We start from the raw sequence: 23309 nt of genomic DNA on the forward strand, positions 1-23309 counted from the left end.
GTGGGGCAGGGCAGGGCCTCACGAGCACTTGGGAAACATGCTTCTGGGCCCTCCGCCCAGATACTCTCGGTACGTCTGGGACTGGGCCAAGGAACCTGTCCTTTTTAAAAAGCTCCCTGGGTGATACTGACAGCGGCCAGGTTTGAGACCCTCTGCCAGACACTGTCACTGTCCCGTCGCCTCCTAACAATATTCAAATGTTCAAAAAAGAAAACAATCTCTCTAAACCTGCTCTGTCTCCTATGTTCTCAATCAGCTCAGAGCATCCCCTCCTACTAACTTTGGTTCAAAACCGATGTACCTTTTAGAGGACGGACAGCACAATCTGAACAGGTCCCGACTACAGACCGAGCCCAGATCATTCAGCACATCAGTCCCGGACCTCCTCCACCTTGGTTCCCAGGAGAGCCGCCAGGGCTCTGGCACTAAGACTCCATCGCTTTCCCAAACGAGCCCCACCAATGGGACCCCGCTGCATCTGCCACAGTCTATCCTTCTTGCCGTTCTCACGCTGCTCCCTCACAGGGATGCGCCTCATCTCGCCGCCCCACCTACCGAATCTCACTCACCACTCCAAACACACCTGAACAAACATCTCCTCCGGCACCTCCCCTCCCCAGTTGCTCTGGCTGAGCCTTTCTCTAACACGCTGGCGAAGTGCTGTTTGTACACACATGACAGGTCTCTCCTGCTCTGCCTTGCATCCGTCTGTCAAAATGGGCTGTGTCTGTCCTCAGAACGCAACACTGCTTGAGAGTGGAACTATCCCCATTTTCTTTCCTGCCCCCAAATTCTTCACCGATTTGTCTCAAATGTATTGTACAATCTTGAAATCCACGATGTAATCCGCAAAACAGCATACAATACAGAAGATACCAAAACCCCTGGCTTCATGAGCCTCGTGGGTTATCGGGCAATCCCAGCCTTCTTCAAACCTCTAACCTCAATTTCCACACGCTATTACTAATCACATAAAAGGGTGAAGAGCACACTAAAATAGCATCTCACCTGCCACCTACCTATATATTGTTACCAGTTTCTACTAATAGCTAGGCTGGCTACGGGCTGAGTCACTGAGAGTGCCATTTTCTGAATCATCCACACCACTTCCTGCTCTTGATTCTTCCAGTAAATACAATATCCAAGAACAGTCCTGACCAAGCCAAACCCCGTCTTAACAAATGAAATGAAATGTGTTTAAAACCCAATAAAGCACAACTCAGATTTATCTCACTGAACGACCCATCGCTACATACCGCATACCTGAGTTGGGATAGAGGCAGACATCATTAATGTCGTGTTCTGGTTCCAAGGAAGTAAATATTTTTCCCTAAAAGAATAGGCAAAAAGGAATTATTAAAACAGTTAAACTTTTGGCAATGCTGAGTAAAGAAAATAAACTGGGGGTATGACATAGCCATGTGGTTATGTGTAAATGGTACTGTGTAAAGAAATAAAATCACCTGATTGAAAGTAAAGAATTTAAACTACGGTAGAGAGCTCATTTTATCAATTTATCAAATGCTTTCACTTTAGAAACAAAGAAACTGAGGCGAATGGGGGGAAAAGCGACTTAACCAAGGAAATAAATACAGTTTCGCAGATAATGTCTTCATAGCGGCAATGGTAAAGTTTAAGATAAAGTTGTGCATCAACTCAGAAAAACTCTCATAATCTGGAGTTAAACTCGTCGAACTCGTAATCCCCAGTTAAAGCCGTACTCAAAGAAACCAAAGACTGGGAGGGAGTCAACTCGGCAGGACGAAGACACTTTCTGCCATCTATATACCATAAGGCCTTGAGGAGGATCAAGGAAGACAATGGGTATAAATGATAACTTACAAAACGAAATCCTGTAAATACGCAATGAGTTACTTACACAGGAAAGACTACCACGCTTCTATTTTCAATGGGAGAGAGGGGAGGAACGTGCTATCTTTTAAATTAAGAGAGGGAAAGTAAAAGAAACAAAAGAGAGGAGAAGATGGGAATGGGAAAAGGTGATGAGAAAGATAAACAAGGAAAAGCAAGTCAAGCAAAACCAAGTAATCTGGGTGTTGGTCAAGAGGGCGTATTTAGTCATAACAACAACGCCAAAATAAAACTTATTGCAGCAACGACGGCGGGATAATTTCAAGCGCTGGTGTTGAAAATGTCTGCCAGCTCTCACGTTTATTAACTCGCTACGAGAGGCTCCCAGGGCAAAGGAGAAGGGACAGTTAAGGCACGGGGAGGACGGCTCCCGCACGCTCGGTGAAAAGCTGCAGCCAAATTCTAATTCGAGACAGAGCTAGGAACGGTCAATACTCTGCGAGTTAGCCAAATGAAGAGTGGACACAGAAGTTATGATCCAAGCGGCCAGGAACCCCAGGGCGTAGCGGAGGGGTGATGAGGTCGCGTCGCGGGCCGCGGTGTCGGGCACACGCGGGCCCCCGGGACAGGCCGGGCCTGTCCTCTGGCGCTAACGCTGCGGCCTCTGGACCCTGCACCCTCTTCACCTCAAAAACGAGTTAAAAAAATAAAAAGGAAGTAACGCTTTTTGACTCAAGACACGAAAGTTTGTAACTAATTAAACGCAAAGAGCTCTTAAAAGCAACTGCTATACTGAATACATTTTCTCCCAGTTTGCAGACGAACTAACCTTTCACTAGTTTCTCCCAAGTTTTAAAATGAAAGACGAAAAGCACAAGGCAGACGAAAACCAGAAATGTGGGCTTTTGTTACTTTTACTTTTTCACTGTTACTTGGAACTGAGGGGAAAGAACAACAGATAGTTTTAAGAAAATACTGCTTCTTAAAAAAACACTCTAAGGAATTACCGTGAAGGGGTCATTTCCAAAAGCCAATTCTTTTGAGATTGGTTTTAAGAGGTATGAAACTGAAATACATAATAACACTGACATGGAAAGATAATTAGTTGCTCATAAAAACTTTCCCAAGGCTGTGAGAGAGCCTCAGGATCTAGGAGGTTCTCATGGGGCGATGTTTTTAAAACGTGATTTACGCTACCCAAGCAAACACGGTTTTAAACGTGATTTACGAACCCAAGCAAAAGGCATGCCAGTTCTAGCAAACCGGGAAAACTTCGTAGCAGGAAGAAGGCAGTCTGGACTACTTTACCTCAGTGGGAACATTAGCTCTGCTGAAGTACCTGTCTCCCAGCTAAGTTCCCAAACAGGGACTCGGCATCTTTCTCAAGAGCCCACGTAACTCAAAACGGGCAACAGAAAGAAAAAAATCCTCAGGAAAATACACTAATAAGTTATGTCAACAAAAAAGTACATACTGAGTTCTTGTTCCACATTTTGACGATTCGTGAGTCTGCAGACAAAATCAAATCTAATGAATCCTGGAAATGAAGTGACTTAATGGGCAGCCCGTACTGGTGATCCTTAACCAGCAATGGCTTATCTGATCGAAGATCATATAATAAAACCTAAAAAAAAAAGAAAACAAGTTATTTGTTTCAACAAATTAAACATATTGATCTTAAAAAGCAACTTTGTAAACTTTGAATAATGGCTACTATTTGTTTCACTGCCTTTTTATGAGCACAGTGAACACTTAGGGCACAAAGATTTTTTTTTTTTAATTTTTTTAATGTTTATTTATTTTTGAGAGAGAGAGAGAGACAGAGCACGAGCAGGGGAGGAGCAGAGAGAGAGGGAGACACAGAATCCGAAACAGACTCCAGGCTCTGAGCTGTCAGCACAGAGCCCGACACGGGGCTCAAACTCACAAACCGTGAGATCATGACCTGAGCCGAAGCCGGACGCTCAACCGACTGAGCCACCCAGGCACCCCAAAGGGCACAAAGGTTTTAAAGTCAGACAGCAAAAATACTCCAGAAAAATCTCTTAAGTTTACCTGTAGAGTACACGGTTTTTTCGTTCAATTTTTTTTTAATGTTTATTCATCCTTGAGAGAGAGACAGAGCACAAGCAGGGGAGGGGCAGAGAGAGAGTGGGGGGGGGTGGGGAGCCACAGAATCCGAAGCGGGCTCCAGGCTCCGAGCTGTCAGCACAGAGCCCGACGTGGGACTCGAACACACGAACCATGAGATCATGACCTGAGCCGAAGTCAGACGCTCAACCGACTGAGCCACCCAGGTGCCCCAAAGTACATGGTTTGATTTAACTGGAAAGTAAGTTTCTGGCACACTAAGATTGAGAACTACTGAGCTATATTAAGAAAGGAACAAAAAGGAAAATTCGTAAGAATTTGTGCCATTTGTGAACCAAACCAAATATATATGCGGAGGGCCTACTAAGTACCAAGCGCTGTGACAGCACCTGACAGAAATAAGAATAAAAGGCTTAGTGAAGACGATCCTGGCAGATCTGCGACAGATCGGGGTGGCAAGGTTAGGACTGTTGGGGGAGGGGAGGGGAGGGGAGGGGAGGGGAGGGGAGGGGAGTGGGTGGGCAGGGCAGGTCTCTTCTGAGCCTTGTCACTAGAGGCAAGAGGGCTGGGGAAGCTAGCTGCCAGTCCCTGGTGACAGATCCTCTGCAGACCCTGATGACAGAGGTGAACTCCACTGGAAGCAGGGTCCAGACCCGCTCTGGAGAACAAACTTACAAGTGTGTGAATTCTGCCTTGAAGTAAAGAAGGGAAGAAAGAAAGGATGAAATTAACCCTCTGTAGCCGCTCAACCCATCCCTGTCAGACTAGCTCTGCTAAGGTGTGTTACTGCCTGGGATGTGGTCAGTGGTGCTCAGAGAGAAAAAAGGTTCCTTGTACAAATAAGTTTTGGAAATACTTGTTAAACACATTTCTTGTCTAGGGGAATCTCAGAGCCTTCAATACATATTGAAAAGCACTGTGAGCCTCCAAGAGCAGGAGTCTGGCAGAATTCCAGATTCTGTAGACCACAGAATTCTGTTCCACACACTCTGGAACATGTTCTAAACCACAGTCAAGAGAATGCCTGAGGCATACCCACACGGTACCTCCAGCTCGACAGCCCCTCAGACCCACCGCGAAGGCCAGAATCAGAATTTCTCAAGGTACTAAAACAGAGGATTCTGGAGAACCCACTCCACTCTGGCCAAAACAAGAATGCCTCATTTCCTGTTCCCACAGTGAACAGAAAGTATCTCCCAGAATACATACATGTCTCTGAGATACTAACGTGAAGTATGAAGTTCTCAATTTAAACACGTTTACCTGCCCGGTAGATGTTCCAACTGCCATGGTCAAGGCTCCGTTAAATTTCAAAGCAGAGATTGTTGGTAAACTGTTTATCCTGAAAGGCAAAATATTCATGTTCCATATATATATGGTCAAACTTTCCAAGTAAAAAGTCGTTATTAATCTGCAATTCTCTTTTTTGGAAGTTTTTATTTACTTATTGAGAGAGAGAAAGAGCAGGGGAAGGGCAGAGAGAAACGGGGACAGAGGATCCGAAGTGGGCTCTGTGCGGACAGCAGAGAGCCCAATGCAGGCCTCAAATTCATGAACCGGGAGGTCATGACCTGAGCTGAAGCTGGATGCTTAACCAACTGGGCCACACAGATGCCCCTATTAATCTTCAATTCTAAAGGGGAAATCACACTTCTAGCCTTATGTTTAAAAAAAAATCATTGCATCAGGGGGTGCCTGGGTGGCTCAGTCGGTTGAGCGTCCAACTTAGGTCAGGTCATGATCTCACAGCATGAGTTCAAGCCTCGCATAGGGCCCTGTCCTGACAGCTCAGAGCCCGGAGCCTGCTTCAGATTCTGTGTCTTCCTCTCTGACCTTCCCCTGTTCATGCTCTCTCTCTGTCTCAAAAATAAACAAACATTAAAAAAAAAAAAAAAAAAATGTTTTTTTTGCCACCAAGGGCAAACGAAGCCACTAAAAACTATTTGTGAATCAATATTCTATTTTAAAAAAAAAAAGAGTATTTCTAAAGACCACAGGAGAGATTATCTTTTCATATCCCTTCTTTAAATTTTCTATGTTCACTTCTATTACAGTCATAAATTTAAAGCAAAAACAACCTTAAGACATAATCATAATACAAAGAACGCTGGCCTGTTTCCTCAAATGACTTTTCTAAGAAGAAATCGTCGATGACAGAACTTATAAATAGAAACCAAGTCTCTCCATTTTAATTCAAAGACAAGTTAATGTTTATGAGTAAGAGAAAATTAACTTTTCTGCTTCCTAGGGAGTGGGTAAATAGCTTTCTCTTACAACTGACTCCCTACTTTCTAAAAATAAGCAGGTATTGGATTCGTTTTCTTTCATACCAATATAATGAAACGTTGAGAAGCATTTTTGTTGGTTCCTTCCATTGACAAACAGAGCTTCACAGTAATTCAGTAACCTGTGTGTTAATGTTTAGAGATTTTCTGTATGTGTGTTATAATTCACAACAAAAATGTCTGATTCTAAGAAAAAAATGAATATAAAATGAGTGAATTTTCCACTTTAAAATTCTCTACTATACTCCATATTGTGATCGGTGAAGTTGTTCATTAGTATTACTTTAATAAAACTCAGCAAGAGGGCAAAAATTTCCTATACTCCCTTTAAGTGTCATGATTAACAGATGAAAAAAAAATCAACTTATTCTTTACTTATATCAGGAAAAATATATATTAGAAAAAGACGTCTTTCCAGATCAGTGATTCTTAACTTTTCTCCAAGTCAAGCTTTACATAAGCTGATTTTTCAAAAGACGGAACTATACAGGGTTGCCTGGGTGGCTCACTTAAACGTCTGACCTCTACTCAGGTCGTGATCTCACAGGTTCATGAGTTCAAGCCCCATGTCGGGCTCTGTGCTGACAGCTCAGAGCCTGGAGCCTGGTTTGGATTCTGTGTCTCCCTCTCTCTGCCCCTCCCCATACTTTCTCTCTCTCAAAAAGTAAATAAAGAAACATAAAAAAAAATTTTTTTAAAGATACAACTATATAAATTCTTCTCTCCCCCAGAAAAACGCAAATGACACAAAAATCAGCAGATATTTAGAGGGTCCATGTTCTCTCTGTACCCCACTCATCAAACACCCCACCTCCCACATGATACAACTACAGACAGGTAAATGTTTGACCAGCTGAAATGAATAAACGCTAATAAAGTTACATTACTGCAAACATCAAGAGCCCAGAGAAAGGAAGTTCCTGAACCGAGTATAGCAAATAATCCCATGTTAAGAATCTGACCAAGAGAGTATAAGACTGCATACTAATGCGAGCTCAGAAAAATGTCTGAAAACATGTACCAAACAGTAACCTCTCTGGTGAGTGAAGAAAGGACAGGGGACTTGTAGTTCTCACTTAATTCAGGCATTTAGAAGTTTTTAGCGCCCAAGTGTGTTACTTTTCTGATTATTATAAATGTAGCAACTGGCAAACAGGAACAAGAAAATCTCAGAAACACTTGCCTCTCTCCAAGGTAGAACTCAAAGTACATCTTTCCTTTTCACTTACTGACAGGAGTGGCGACCTCCCGGTTCTATCACTAGACCCTAAAGAACTGGAAATGCAAATTCCTCCAGTGCATCAATTTTGATACAATTCCACAGCAACTAACAAAAAAGACATTCCATGTAGCACCTGAGAAAGGAATTCTGTCTGGCTTTCCCACTTAGTGAACTTTTCCAAGAGAATGATTTTTACATAAAATAGTCACAAAACTACAACCTTAGACATGAGTCTGAAGAATTTCATCCTTTACTGATTTTAACCTGGTATTGACACAAGCGTTTAAATCATAAGCAAATGGATATTTAAAAAAATTTTTTTTCAACGTTTTTTATTTATTTTTGGGACAGAGAGAGACAGAGCATGAACGCGGGAGGGGCAGAGAGAGAGGGAGACACAGAATCGGAAACAGGCTCCAGGCTCTGAGCCATCAGCCCAGAGCCCGACGCGGGGCTCGAACTCACGGACCGCGAGATCGTGACCTGGCTGAAGTCGGACGCTTAACCGACTGCGCCACCCAGGCGCCCCAGCAAATGGATATTTAAAAAGTACGTCAATTCCCACTTACTCTGAATCCGCCGTGACGCTACTCAGTGCGCAGTCCAGCAGACCGACTCTACCGCGAGTTCTTGGGTCCCAGCACTCCACACGACCCTCAACACACAAAAAGCGGTGATTTTACACGACAGCTACTGCCAGGTATTTTTAGACAAACACCGAAAAAGGCCTTATTAACACAGTCTCATGGGAGACAAGAATTTAACTTTTTACCTTAATACCCTTTTTAATACCGTCAAATGTTTTATGATAAGCTGAGTTTGTTTTAGAATTGAAAGAAAGAAAGAAAGAAAGCAAGAAAGAAAGAAAGAAAGAAAGAAAGAAAGAAAAGAAAGAAAAGAGAAAGAAAGAAAGAAAAGAAAGAAAGAAAAAAGAAAGAAAGAAAGAAAGAAAGAAAGAAAGAAAGAAAGAAAGAAAAGAAAGAAAAGAAAAAGAAAGAAAGAAAGAAAAATAAAATGGATGATTGGTTAAGAAAAGAAGTCCAAAATGCAATGCATGATCCCTGTCTGGACCTTGGTTTGCTTGGGAGGGTGGATGGGGGAGGAGCTGTAAAAGACACTCTGGTATATAACTGGGGATATCTGAATACTGTATCAGCATTAAGTATTTAGCATGTAACATTATTGTATCAATTTAAATTTCTTAGGGATGATAACAGTAATATGATTTATAGGAGAGAGTCCTTGGGCTTTGTTTTAAATGTTTATTTTTGAGAGAGAGAGAGAGAGCGCACACGTGAGAAGGGGAGGGTCAGAGAGACAGGGAGACAGAGGACCTGAAGCAGGCTCTGTGCTAGGGCTCAAGCCCACGAACTATGAGACCATGACCTGAGCCGAAACCAAGAACTGGATGCTTATCCAACGGAGCCACCCAGGAGCTCCAAAGCCCCTGCTTTCAAGAAAAACATTTCAGAAGTATTTAGGGCTAAAATATCATAATGTCTGCAACTTGTTTCCAAATGGCTCAAAAAACATATTTCGTATAATACACACGCATTTTTCTAGCAAAAGAAAGCAAATGTGCAAAATGTATATAAGTGATTAGTGAACTATGTTTTCAACTTTGCAGAAAGTGAAGTTTTCAGATTTTCAGATTTTTTTTTTAAATAAAAAGCAAGAAATTAAGCAAATAGAGCAAATAAAGCAAAACGTGAAAAAAACAAAATGAGAACTGCACCCAACGGAGTAAGGGAACAAGTGACATAACCCATCTAAGAATACTACGTGATCACTGAAAAGAATGACTTAGATGTGCATATACTAGAAATGCGTCCACAATCTGTCAGGTAAAAAAAAAGTTTACTTGAAGAAAACAGTATGGGGGGCACCTGGGTGGCTCAATCCAGGAGTTATGCATCCAACTCTTGACTTCAGCTCAGGTCATGACCGCAGGGTCATGGGATTGAGGCCCCCCCATCTTGGAGCCTGCTTAAGAGTCTCTCCCTCGGTCTCATAAAAAAAAAAAAAAAAAAAAAAAAAAAGGTATGATCCCACTGTCTTTTTTAAAAAAATGACTGTACTAACACAGAAAACCCTGAGAGGACACAATGAATCATTAACAGTGTTTAGGAAGTGTAAGGAAACAGGACTGGGGTAGGCAGAAAGGGAGCTACGCGTCTCCCGTTTTACTCTTCTGTATTTATTTAATTTTGTGATGATAAAAAAACATAAAGATTTTTTAAAAAACTGTTTACTATAACAACCACCTTAAAAAGTAAGACCTCAAACATCCTTAAAAGGCTTGACCTCTAGGGGCGCCTGGGTGGCGCAGTCGGTTAAGCGTCCGACTTCAGCCAGGTCGCGATCTCGCGGTCCGTGAGTTCGAGCCCCGCGTCGGGCTCTGGGCTGATGGCTCAGAGCCTGGAGCCTGTTTCCGATTCTGTGTCTCCCTCTCTCTCTGCCCCTCGCCCGTTCATGCTCTGTCTCTCTCTGTCCCAAAAATAAATAAACGTTGAAAAAAAAAAATTTAAAAAAAAAAAAAAGGCTTGACCTCGTGAGTCATTTAGTGTTATTACAAATGTGTCTGTCACAAAGATAAATAAAGGAAATCTTAGACATCATGCAGCAAGCAATTCCAAGTGGTTTGGCCTTCATGCCTTCTCAAAATGAGTTAACAGACTTTATGGACAGAGAAAAGAAAAATCACATTTCAAAAACAAAAAAACAGGTATGCAGATAAATTCCAGAGTAAATACAAACTTTTTTTTTTTTTTTTTAACCATAACGGCTCTGTGTGACCTAAATTTGAATATTTGTTGCTAGAGCCCACACTCTTACGTACTCCGAAAAGCACAAAATGCAAGCCCTTATTGTTTGATTCCAACAGTAAGTAATAACACCTGTCACAGACAAAAATAAAAACCCAACATGGAATATCCGACTTCATGTAAAAGTGACTGTGGAAGTCTGGTCTGAGTATGCATACCAAATGTCAAGCCCCCCGGTAATCGGTAATCCAGGAATTTCAGGAACCCCGCCTTCAGGCAAGAGCAGGTCCAGTCTCCCCTCAGGGACAGGCTTAACAAACAGCTGGTGAGGGAGTAGCCTGCTCTGGTGGATACCTTCTCTTACAGGGCAAGTATCGTAAGGAGTAAACTGGTCTGTGAGGACTCTATTTAAAAACTACTTTTCCAGGGGCGCCTGGGTGGCTCAGTCGGTTAAGTGTCCGACTTCGGCTCAGGTCATGATCTCACGGTCCGTGGGTTCGAGCCCCACATTAGGCTCTGTGCCGACAGCTCGGAGCCTGGAGCCTGCTTCTGATTCTGTGTCTCCCTCTCTCTCTGCCCCTCCCCCATTCATGCTCGGTCTCTCTTGGTCTCAAAAATAAACATTAAAAAAAAACAAAACTATTTTTCCGAAGAAAATCTTTTAAAACCTCCCCTTGGTAATCTCAAGAAAAGTACTTACCAAGAGAATGCTTCATTGGCCTGATTTAGGCACAATACTATTACAATATATTCAAAACAGTTTTATATATTTTCATTAGGCCAACTGTGTCCATTTCAAATCCTAATCTTTTAACATAAAAATAATTTGATGAGAGGTGCGCCTGGGTGGCTCAGTCTGGGTGTCTGACTCTTGATTTAGGCTCAGGTCATGATTTCAGTTTGTTTGATTGAGCCCCAGGTTAACTCTGCGCTGACAGTGTGGAGCCTGCTTGAGATTCTCTCTTTCCCTGTCTTCCTGCCCCTCCCCAGATTGCACACAGTACTCTCTCTCTCTGTCTCTCAAAATGAACAAACTTAAATAAACAGGGGCACCTGGGTGGCTCAGTCGGCTGAGCATCCGACTCCAGCTCAAGTCATGATCTCACGGTTCATGAGTTTGAGCCCCACACAGGGCTCTGTGCTCACAGCTCAGAGCCTGGAGCCTGCTTCAGATTCTTTGTCTCCCTCTCTCTCTCTCTCTCTCTGTCCCTCCCCAACTCATGCTCTGTCTCTCCCTCTCTCTGTCAAAATAAATAAACTTTAAATAAATACATAAATAACTTGAGAAGAGACCTAAATTTCATCCACATGGGATTGGGTTAATCAACTGTAGTACATTCTAACAAAGGAATCCTAGCCATCAGTTTTTCAAAATTAGTTTAGCATTATAAGTAATAAGTACAAATGTATAAAGATGCATGGTCTATACTATTATGTTTAAAAAAAAGCAAATGAAGAGCTACAGTATATAATTTCATCTTTGTAAAAAACTTTAAAAATACCTAACACGTACATATACCTGCATATACCTGGAAAGAAACATTAAAGAATTAACTCTGGCTGTAGGATTTGGTGACTGGAAACTACAAGATGACATTTTTTTCAATAATACGTTTCTGACCTTTTTTTTACTAGGAGTATTTATTGTAATTAAAAATGCAAATCTAGGGGCGCCTGGGTGGCTCAGTCTGTTAAGGGTCCGACTTCAGCCAGGTCACGATCTCGCGGTCCGTGGGTTCAAGCCCCGCGTCGGGCTCTGTGCTGACAGCTCGGAGCCTGGAGCCCGCTTCGGATTCTGTGTCTCCCTCTCTCTCTGCCCTGTCCCAACTCGTGCTCTGTCCCTCTCTCTCGCTCTCTAAACATTAAAAAAAAATTTTTTTAAAGCAAATCTAGGAAAATTCTTGACAAGCATGAAGAACAGGGATTCAAAAGCACTGCAGTTTAAAAGGAAAATGTTGTGTATTTCCCGAATGCTACTACGCAGGATACACAATCACAATCCCATTCGCCTCTACAGCGTAGGGTGCTTCCGCGTGGCGCATCTCACGGGGCTCTCACCAGCACCTCTATAAAGCTGGCAAGGTGGTGTTACCTGCAGTTCTTCAATGAGGAAACTAAGCCTCAGGGCAATCGATTCTGTTGTAAAACCAGTAAGTATCAGAGAGCCGGGACTCCGGGACAGAGTGCCTCCAGTTAAGAAAAAGGCTGGCAGGGGCGCCTGGGTGGCGCAGTCGGTTAAGCGTCCGACTTCAGCCAGGTCACGATCTCGCGGTCCGTGAGTTCGAGCCCCGCGTGGGGCTCTGGGCTGATGGCTCGGAGCCTGGAGCCTGTTTCCGAGCCTGTGTCTCCCTCTCTCTCTGCCCCTCCCCCGTTCATGCTCTGTCTCTCTCTGTCCCAAAAATAAATAAATAAACGTTGAAAAAAAAAATTATTTAAAAAAAGAAAAAGGCTGGCTGTCGCACAGCCGCTGGTCCCGTGGAGCTGGTGATGCTCGTCTAGCTCCTGATGATCGATGTCAAAGCCAGACGAGATGCACGAGGGGGCAGTGTGCAGCAACAGAAACACCGTGGAGCGGTACCAATGTTCCATACAAGCAGCAACCAGTAGCCTGTGGCTCCACTGGCACCCTGCTGAGAACAAGTAACTCGGTCCTTTTTTTTTTTGTTTCCGGTGTTTATTCATTGAGAGAGAGGGAGGGGGAGGAGCAGTGAGAGAGGAAGACAGAGGCTCCAAGGTGGGCTCTACACTGACAGCAGTGAGCCCTGTACGGGGCTCGAACTCATGAACCACTGAGATCATGACCTGAGCTGAAGTCGGATGCTGAACTGACTGGGCCCCCAGGCTCCACAAGCAACTCTGTCTTTGAGTAAAACTCCACTCGTCATCAAATGTGAAACAAATATTTAAAAAAATAAAGTCAACATACACTTACCTCTATTGTTCCTGTGGCAAACAAGCCATGCGCTGAGTTTATGTCACACACATTATTCTCCCTAAAACAGGAAAGCAACAACAGAAAGCTTTATTATTTATTTTAGCGGAAGGGATACTCGGTGAACTTTCCACATAAACAGCCCAGTCTTGTACAGAAAGAAAACATGCAAGTTCTTCCTCACTCACCTGCGCGTGAAAAAACACCAGAAATGAAGGACACTCAATCTGCCAGGCAGATGAGACAAGAGAGGAATTCCCTCTGAAATACTATCTCCCACCATGAGAACCGAGGCTCATGTGACTTTCTCCATGTTTTCTCCCCCGGCAGAAAGAACACGGGCAACCACTAAGCCAGTCCTGAGACCAGACTAGCTTGGGCCGGGGAGACTCATCGAGGCTTCCTTTTCTTTTTCTTTAAAACGGACACTTCACCCACCTCTTTTGGTTGTGTGAGGGTTACATGAAAAAATTTACAAAACGTGCAGCACAGCATCCAGACAAGACACTCGACAAATAAGTAATAGCTACCATAAACAGGGAAGTGTGCAGCGAAAGAGCAGATAACTTTTTATTATTCAACAACACATCATGAAGCTACTCTAGTTTTGTTTTTTTTTTTAAAGAAAATAAGAGCGCTGCAAGCCAATGTGAAAACATTAGCCAGGGTCTACCTAGTCTTTGTCACCACATGTCCTTCCAACCTTTAAAAACCTTTTCAAAGCGATAAGGAAAACCCAACAAGTTCTTTATACACTTGGAGGAGAAGGATCTAGCTTCTACCCCTTACTAGCTATGTGACCGTGGTCTTATCCTCTCTGCGCCTGAGCGGTCCTGTCTATAAGATGCAGATACTAATAGTACCTACCGTAAAATTGTTATAAGTTTTGGTTTTTTTTTTTCTTAATTTTTTTTAACGTTTATTTATTTTTGAGACAGCATGAATGGGGGAGGGTCAGAGAGAGAGGGAGACACAGAATGTGAAACAGACTCCAGGCTCTGAGCTGTCAGCACAGAGCCCGATGCGGGGCTGGAACTCACAGACCGCGAGATCACGACCTGAGCCGAAGTCGGATGCTTAACCGACTGAGCCACCCGGGCGCCCCAAATTGTTATAAGTATAAAATGAGCTAATACATATAAAATGCTGAATAATATCTGGCACAGAGTATTTTCACTATTATCACTCTTACTGTTACTCAATATTATGATTATGACAAATGTATTCTTAAGGATTTCTCTTTGAATAAGACAAAAATGTAGACTATAATGTATAATCAAAGGAAAACTTGAAAAAACCGAAAACGTCTGCCAGCAAAAACACAAAAAATAAAATTTTAAAAATGAAACTCCAAGTTAATTCAAAATGTCTCCACGAGAGATTAATATCACAGAACAGAATCATGAGAATTGAAAGAACACTGCAAAAAACAATAAACTGGACTTCTTGTGAGTTATAAAAATTTTCTAGTCTGCCAAAAAAATTAAAAGTTTAAAGAAACCACCAGGTCTTCTGGTGAATTTTATGTTCAAGACAAATTGAAACTCTTTTTAACCAAGTTGCCCAGAGCTCTGCTTAAATGCAACAAGCTATCAGATAACTTGAGCGTCTGGCTCCCCCTCCTGGCCGAGAGAAACACCCGGATTCTGAAAAGACACTCACGCAGCATCCGTCTGCAGCGGGTTCAAGTACCGTCCTTGTTCTAAATTTAATCTATAAACTTCAGAGCTGCAAAGTAATGAATAAAGTTAGAAATCTGGTAAATGGCAATGAACTCTGCTTCAAGTAAATATAAATTTTAGAAACCTATATATATATACACATACATACATATATACATTTCTGGCTTACAAGGCATTACTACTCTCCAAAAACACCAAAATGTATCTTAAGCCTAACAATAATCACCTTAATTTGTGAGTCTGTTCACGTATAAAAGTGATTTAAACAACTCACGTGACAAGGAAATATTATGGACTTATTAAGAAGAATATTATTTAAAAACACAGAGAATCCAAGATCCAAAATGGATCTATAGGTATATATAAGACGAGAAAAAATACAATAAAACACTATTAAGGCGACACGATTATGGGGTTTTTTTATTCATACTTGTGAAAATATTCTCCCAATTTTCTAAAATGATTTATCATTTTTATCATCATATAGAAGGTGGTATTTAAAAATGAGGTTTCAAAATGTCATGCGATGGGGTTCCGCAACCGACTTCACCACCACTAAGACCGCTATTAGGTACCCATGTTGCTCTAGATTCAGAGCACGCCGCTAATAAAAGTCAATTTCTAAATGAGCAGTTACTTTGGAACTATACCCTTTGAGGGACCATGTCTTATCCCTCTCTTGATTCCTCTCCTCGATTTTAAGAAGTTGGAGGTGGAAAGGAGAAAGCAAAGGTGATCAGCCCCAATACCTCGCGCCAACAAAGTACAAGTCACAGGACGGATAGTGGTAGGAGAAATCTCTCCCGAACTTTGGTATTCTGGTTTTGTAGTAAAAACCCGATTGTGAGTGAAATTCGATGTATCTATCATTATGTAAAAAAACAATCTGAAAATGAAAGAAGAAAATCAGTTTGCTGAGGTTTCTAGGAAAAGCATTTATTTCATCATCACTAGAACTGACAAAACAGGAGAAACTGTGATCTCTCCCACCCGCTCTGTGTGCACAAGTCTCCATGGTGACCAAGGACTGGGACTAAGAATCAAACCTCTGCCCTGCCTCCTTAATGCCTTCTTGCACCCCAGGAAAGCTTTTCTTGCCCTCTGAGAGAGACTGAAAACAAATGCCCTTCGTGCACCTGGCCCTGGCACTTTAGAGCACAGAGCAATGTTTGGCAACTTCAGAGAGTAATCTCTTACTTTCCTGAAGAACACAGTTTAATAATCTCACAATTACCACTCAGGGTTTGATAAACTCCCTGTATCAACCTAATGTTAATATATTACAAAGGTATCTTAGAAACTGCAGATGGTATTTAGAAGCAAATCCATCAATACCTAGGGAAAAATACACTATAAAATGGCATGTCCCCGAACACATGATTAATGACCACCACAGGCAAAAGAATCAACTGGGCTCCAGTCTCCAAACTGAGGACAATACATAAAGCCACGTCAGCTCAGAAAATTCAATTTTCCTTCCAGATGACATCTGACGTCACTAAGCTTTTATTTTACTTTCAAAAACTTTTAATTTTAAATTGAATGAGGTACTCTACTGACAACTTTGTAACTACCGAAAACGACCTAAGGGTTGAGAGACGGACTAATGGGACCAAAAAAGAAAAGAAAAAAATATATATATTTAGCTGTGTTTCGAGCTGTCTCAGAACTGTTCCACAACTACCTATTTGCAGTGTTAAGAAAATTAAGCATATAACAATGTTATTTTACTTTTCACATACGAAAGCAGCTTGGCAAAGAACACCAGTGTCAACGTAAAAATTAAAAATCACAAATCTACAATCTAACATGGTCTGAAAAAGATGGCCGCTAACAATTCTTGACAACACAGATGAAGTTTCATATGCGATCCAGGAAACTTATTTTGGTATTAGACTGGCCAAAGGCTATCGCTATCACTGTCCTTTTAAAAGATATTCTATATATCACACGTGTGTCAAACTAAAAAATATATTCATAGAAAATAATAGGTTTTATTTCACCACACAGCTATTTTTAATGTAACAACAGGAACATTACAAAAATACTTCTCATGACTTCTTGAGGACCCAATACTATCAAGCGTACCTTTGAATAGTCATCAGACAAAGTTTCAAAGGTGACAACTGAAAAACAAGAAAACAGTTAAGAAAAATTACAATTACCAATCCACATTCTTCATAACAATGCAAACCTGAGGCAAAGGTTCCAATGCAACACAAAAACTATGTACAAACTATATATAAACACCAGATCCCCCCCCCTTTTTGTCCTTCCATAAAACAAGAAGAAAGCTGCCATATTATATTGACCCCAAAACACCAAATGGAAAATTAAAAGCTTTATAATTTCTCAACGCAGATCAACCAGATTTTCTGCAGAACTGAAGCTAATTAAATAAACTCACAAAACATAACGACTTCTAAATTCTACCAGTTTGTCGGAGATGCCCAAAACAGACATAGAAGAACATTAAGAAAATTATTTCTTTAAAAAAGAGAACAGCAGCTTTTTACTCATTCGCCCACTAAACATAAAGAGTACAAACGGCATGTGGAGTTTGCACTGTTTTTAAAAAGGAATGGGTGAAACAAGCTGAAGAATACTTAGCCCATTACCTGTTTTCTCTCGACCCCAAACCCCAGCAGCCTGACAGAAATACCTGCTTATTTCCTGCCCTCCCCCCTGTGCAGTCAGTCGCCTTCTCTGCAGAGTGGACGGAGCCTATGAATGCGGGGAGCCTCCTGTGACTACATCGCAGGCGATGGCGAAGGGGAGATTTATCATCACGCGAGCCCTTTAAAATCAGAGTTTTCTGCTGCTGCCGGCAGAAGGGGAAGTGGGAGAGAGACTCGAAGCAGGAGACGGACCCAACGACCAGGTGCTGGCTTAGCAGCGAAGACCAGGTGGCAAGGAACACAGGCCGCGGCTGCAGGAAACTGGAGCCTCGGCCCTACAAGCACAACAGACTGCATTCGGCCGACAAGCGGAAACCGCGAAGCGGCTTCTTGCCCGGGGCCTCCGAGTAAGAGCCAGGTGGGCCTGGCCGACACCCAGAGGTCAGTGCCGAGCACAGAACACGGCACAGCCTGGATGAACTTCACCTACAGGGCTACGAGCTAACAAATGGATGTTTTAAGCTGCCACACTCATGGGAATTTGTTACACAGCAAAGAAAACTAACACACAACGCATTCCCATTTTAAAAAGCAGAAGAGTTAGGGCGCCTGGGTGTCTCAGCAGGTTAGGTGTCTGACTCTTGATTTTGGCTCGGGTCATGATCTCAGTTTGTGAGTTCGAGCAGTGTGGGGCCTCCTTGGAATTCTCTCTCTGCCCCTCCTTCTCTCTGCCCCTCCCCCCGCTAGTACATGTGCACCCTCTCCCTCCCTCTCTCAAAATCAATTTTAAAAAAATTTAAAAAGAAGACAACTATCCACATATAAAAATGCTATTTTCATGAACTCAAATTTAATCTCTTACTTACCTTCTGAATCTAAACACCTTTCAAACTTCAAGGATAATTGATAGGTGTCATAACATCGAACCCGAGGTTTATATGTTCCTATAAAAAAGATTAACGTGATGTAAAGCCTAAAGGAGGTACTTTTCACTGGCAATATCCTGCAGACAGGTTAAGTACACTTTTTGTTTAGAAGTAAGTAGGATTCATTATAACCACATGAAAGAAAAAGAATTTAAAAGCAGCCCTCCCCAACATCCCAAGGAGAAAACCAGCAAAGTAGATAAACAAGCAGGTCATAGAAAATGAAACACACGTAACTACTAAACTTCACAAATAATCTGACTAAGTAGACAAAAACAATGAGACAGTTACTGTCCGTCAGAATGGCAAAGATTAAAAGACGGTTAATATCTGTGTAGGTGAGTGTTAAAAAGGCACTCTCATACACTTGGTGATTAGTATAAACTTCTCTGGAGGACAATCTGGCAAATCTGTAAAATATGTGATGTTTGTACACCTTGAATCTGTATTTCAACTGATACAAGTTTATCCTGGAGAAACACACCCACAAGTGTACCAAAGACACAAAGGGTGTTTCCCGCAGCGCTGTTTACAACTGGCCAAAAACTGAGAGCAAATAAAACGCATACTGACGTGGAAATGGTTCAATAAATGATGGCCAATCATCACATGGCTCACGAGAGGATGGCCCAGGCCTGTGCCAACGGGGAAAGCCACCACAACATGCCACCGAGGACAAGAGACAGGGCAGAGAGCACAGGGAAGCGCCCCAGAGTGGCGCCTAAGGTCCCACGTCTGTATAAGTCAACACTGACGGCATGAGCACCATGTACAGAAGAAGCTGGCGGAAGCACGGTGATGATCCCCGTGAAGTGCAATTCTAGGGCATTTCACATTGTGTCTTCTGCAATTCTGTAACGTTTGCATGTTTTTTAAGTTTATCGTGTTTGCAATCAAAAAGAGAAAAAGACTGGTCTTTAAAGCCAAAAGATTTTTTTTTTAAAAAAAGGAATGAGGTAGTTCTCGAATCCCCGAGACCTCATTTAAAAATAGTATGTAGTAGGGGGCGCCTGGGTGGCTCAGTCAGTTGAGCGTCCGACTTCGGCTCAGGTCATGATCTCACAGCTCGTGAGTTCGCCCCGTGTTGGGCTATGTGCTGACAGCTCAGAGCCTGGAGCCTGCTTCAGACTCTGGGTCTCCCTCTCTCTCTCTGCCCTCTCCCGCTCATGCTGTCTCTGTCTCTCAAAAATAAACATTAACAAAAAAAATTTTTTTAATGGTTATGCAGTATAACATACAAATATACACACACATGTAACACGTTATATACTATATAACTGTTGACATATTTAAACCATATACAGTATATATAATTCATACATATGAACTGGAGACTAAGAAATGTGTTAATACTGAGACAATCATCAGCACGGAACAAAAGAGACTGGCATATAGATGTATAAAAGTTCTGTCAAATAAGCAAGTGTTTGGAAAGGAGATATAAATGGATATAATGTTAAGTCAGCAAAAAAAAAAAAAGTGCACAATACACAGGATTAGGCACCACGATCACAGTCAAAACACACACTGGATAATGCTCTTCTAAATTATAACATGTTAAAAGTTACCTATATTTCAGGGCTTTTTGATACTAACGAATAAATACTACTAATATAGAATGTTAGTGGCATAAAAAATATTAGTCCATCACACAGAAAATTATGTTAAAAGCAACCCTTCCCGGAACTTTCACTCATTGTTGGTAGGAATGTAAAATGATCTTGACCGCCTTGGAAAAAGTCTGGTGGCCGCTCATTAAAGCGAAACATACATCTACCCTACGGCCCAGCAATGTCCTCCAAAACAAGCCTGTGTAACACTGTCCACCGTGCTTTATTAATAATACTAAAAAATGAAAACAGTCCAGGTGTCCAGCAAGTGGAGAATGGATGGATAAACTCTACTACATTCTTATGAAGAAATACTATTTGGTAAAAAGAAAAAACCACTGACACCTGTGCCAGCATGGACGCATCTCAAAGACCTAAGAAAATAGATCTCACATAAAAAGAATATGCAGCGTGTGACTACAGTTACATCAAGTTTCCCACAGAGCAGTGGTTGCCGGTGCATGGGTGGGATCAGGATGGACTGTGAGGGGCACGAAAGAAGTTTCTGGGTGAGAGGCAAGTGCTAGATCTTAACTGGGGTTTCGCCTACATAGGTGAATGCATCTGTCAAAACTCCTCAAAAGATCTGTGCGTTTCACTGCATGTAAATCTACCTAAAAGAAAAGCCGTAGATAAATACGGTCTGGTTAATGGTACACATGCTGAGGTATTTATGGGAAAAGTATACTGCTATCTGCAACCTGCTCTGAAATGCATCAAAAAACGGGATGGGGGCGCCTGGGGGGCTCAGTCGGTTAAGCATCTGACTTCGGCTCGGGTCATGACCTCGCAGTTTGTGGGCTCGAGCCCCACGTCGGGCTCTGTGCTGACAGCTCAGAGCCAGGAGCCTGCTTTGGATTCTGTGTCTCCCTCCCTCTTTGCCCCTCCCCCTGCTCATGCTCTGTCTCTCAGCAATAAATAAATGTTTAAAAAAAAAAAAACAAAAAAACAGGATTAAAAAAAAAGGATGGATTGATGGATGGACAGAGATGGACAGATATGATCCAGCAATATACTACTGAGAATCTAGGTGGTGGGTAAAAAGGATGTTCACCTTACAATTTTTTCAGTATTTCCGTATGTTTGGAAAAAAATTTTTTTTTTCAACGTTTATTTATTTTTGGGACAGAGAGAGACAGAGCATGAACGGGCGAGGGGCAGAGAGAGAGGGAGACACAGAATCGGAAACAGGCTCCAGGCTCCGAGCCATCAGCCCAGAGCCCGACGCGGGGCTCGAACTCACGGACCGCGAGATCGTGACCTGGCTGAAGTCGGTCGCTTAACCGACTGCGCCACCCAGGCGCCCCTGTTTGAAAATTTTTATACTAAAACGTTAAGGTAATTACAAAAAGCGACCTTTCCCACACTAGCATTTCCTGCTAGGAAATGTACGTAAGTCGTAACCAAAAACATGCTTACCAGTTGCTAAGATATACTGTCCATCTTTTGACACCTTAATAGTGGTACAAACGGTAGGCATTTCAAAATCCTGAATAAGTTCAATTCTCCTACGGACATCTGCAAAGACAGGAAGTAAAGAACCGATTTCACGACCAGGTGCTCATTGTAGCTCCTAATACCCAGCATGCAGACAGTCACTACGAACAGGTCAACAATGTCCCAGTGCCTCCAAGCCTCGGAATACAGCCCCACCCATCACACAGGAAGGCTTTTTCTTAGCTCATACCTTAGCCTTCTAAGCTTAGTATTTTTTACTTTAAAAAAATTTTTTTTTAAGTTTTTATTTATTTTTGACAGAGACAGAGTGCAAGCATGAGCGGGGGAGGTGCAGCGAGAGAGGGAGACGCAGGATCCGAAGCGGGCTCCAGGCTCCCAGCTGTCGCACAGAGCCCGACACGGGACTCGAACTCACGAACTGTGAGATCGTGACCTGGGCCGAAGTCGGACACTTAACCGACTGAGCCACCCAGGCGCCCCAGTATTTTTTACTTTTTAAAAACTATCATCACTAATTGAAAAAAAAAAAAAAAATGTCCACGGTGGTATATCAAACATCCAGTTTCAAGAGCCAGATAAGGGGGGAACACAACAAATATTAAACCACTATCATTACTCAGTCACGGCTAAGACAAAAATCTTACCATTTTTTTCCTCCTAAATAAGTTTAGGGGTGCCTGGGCGGCTCAGTCGGTGGGGCGTCTGACTTCGGCTCAGGTCATGATCCCACAGCTTGTGAGTTCGAGCCCCATGTCAGGCTCTATGCTAACAGCTTGGAGCCTAGAGCCTGCTTCCAGATTGTGCGTCTCCCCCTCTGCCCCTCCCCTACTCATGCTCTGTGTCTCTCTCTTTCTCTCTCTCCTTCAAAAACAAACATTAAAAAAATTGTTTTTAATTTAAATCTTCAAAATCCTAAGTTTATGTAAGAAACTGCTGGCAAGCTGACTTTGCCTCTGTTGGCACCAGGGTTCTGAGCCAAGAGGACCCAGACTGGATTAAGATTTAGAGCAATCTCTCTGGATCAAAAGGCTTGAACACGGACTCTCACAAAATCTGGTTCCCTTCTACAATCCACACGATGTGTCTACTGCAAGGACCATTTATGACTCCATGGCACATTACTGCCTTGCTTATTAAATTAAACCCAAATATAAGATTCAAACCAACTGAGTAGGAATGGCCCACTCAATATGAAAGACACATGATAGTTTTGAGACGGGCTGAGAGAAAGGGTTGATGAACAGTTTTTCCTGTAAGTAATCTGAATCTCTTTTCTACACTCTAGGCCACTAGGTAGAACGTGGGGGAGGGGGGAGTGGTCAGAAGAAATCGGAATCAGGGAACATTACTAAAGGAGCAGTTCTTGTTTTCCTTGGATTCAAAGTTTCCATTTTCTAACTTCAGAACTATCTATACAAAGCCGCCTCTTCCAAGATGCGTGCCTTGGGGTATTTATCTCGCACACACAGAAATCCCTTCCGACACCTTAGTCTTTGATTTTTAGAGACTAATTTAAACAACATATATGGAAAGATAAATCATCTTTCACATGTGACAAGCTGTAATGGAGAAAATTTGCCAAAAATCTGTTCGAAACAAAACTGATCAATGTCTTAAACTTATGAATCCGGAAAAGAACGATTCAGTGTGACACCCGAATTCTGGCAGCTAATGTGAGACGAACGTCCGAGCACATAAAGGTCGCCCCTAAGGTGTCAAGGCGACCCACCTACACGGTGGGATGCCCGGGAGCTGCGATCTGCCCCTCCCTCAAAAAAACAACTAATCTTCTATCTTTCCCTATCCTTCCCAGCCAGTATAAATTAAAGAATGTAAATTTTCTGCAATTATCCTTTATGAAAAAGATGCTGACGTGCTGGAGAACAAAGCAGTCACGGCCCTGCTAGG

The 23309-nt window shown here is 42.4% G+C and overlaps 1 protein-coding gene across 1 annotated transcript in view; it reads right to left on the bottom strand.

Annotated features, from left to right (window-relative positions):
* NOL10 (nucleolar protein 10) overlaps window positions 1–23309 on the bottom strand; it is a 90562-nt gene that overhangs the window by 63437 nt on the left and 3816 nt on the right. Inside the window, exons 3-12 of the mRNA XM_025927255.2 lie at window positions 21363–21461; window positions 18274–18351; window positions 16878–16915; window positions 15539–15675; window positions 14770–14835; window positions 13108–13168; window positions 7980–8065; window positions 5167–5245; window positions 3287–3436; window positions 1264–1330 (exon numbers count right to left, since the gene is read on the bottom strand). Coding sequence (XP_025783040.1) covers window positions 1264–1330; window positions 3287–3436; window positions 5167–5245; window positions 7980–8065; window positions 13108–13168; window positions 14770–14835; window positions 15539–15675; window positions 16878–16915; window positions 18274–18351; window positions 21363–21461 — 861 coding nt within the window. The remainder of the gene's footprint in view (window positions 1–1263; window positions 1331–3286; window positions 3437–5166; window positions 5246–7979; window positions 8066–13107; window positions 13169–14769; window positions 14836–15538; window positions 15676–16877; window positions 16916–18273; window positions 18352–21362; window positions 21462–23309) is intronic.

The sequence above is a fragment of the Puma concolor genome, chromosome A3 (assembly GCF_028749965.1).
Source record: "Puma concolor isolate L17-30 chromosome A3, mPumCon1.1.hap2, whole genome shotgun sequence".
Taxonomy (NCBI): Eukaryota; Metazoa; Chordata; class Mammalia; order Carnivora; family Felidae; genus Puma; species Puma concolor.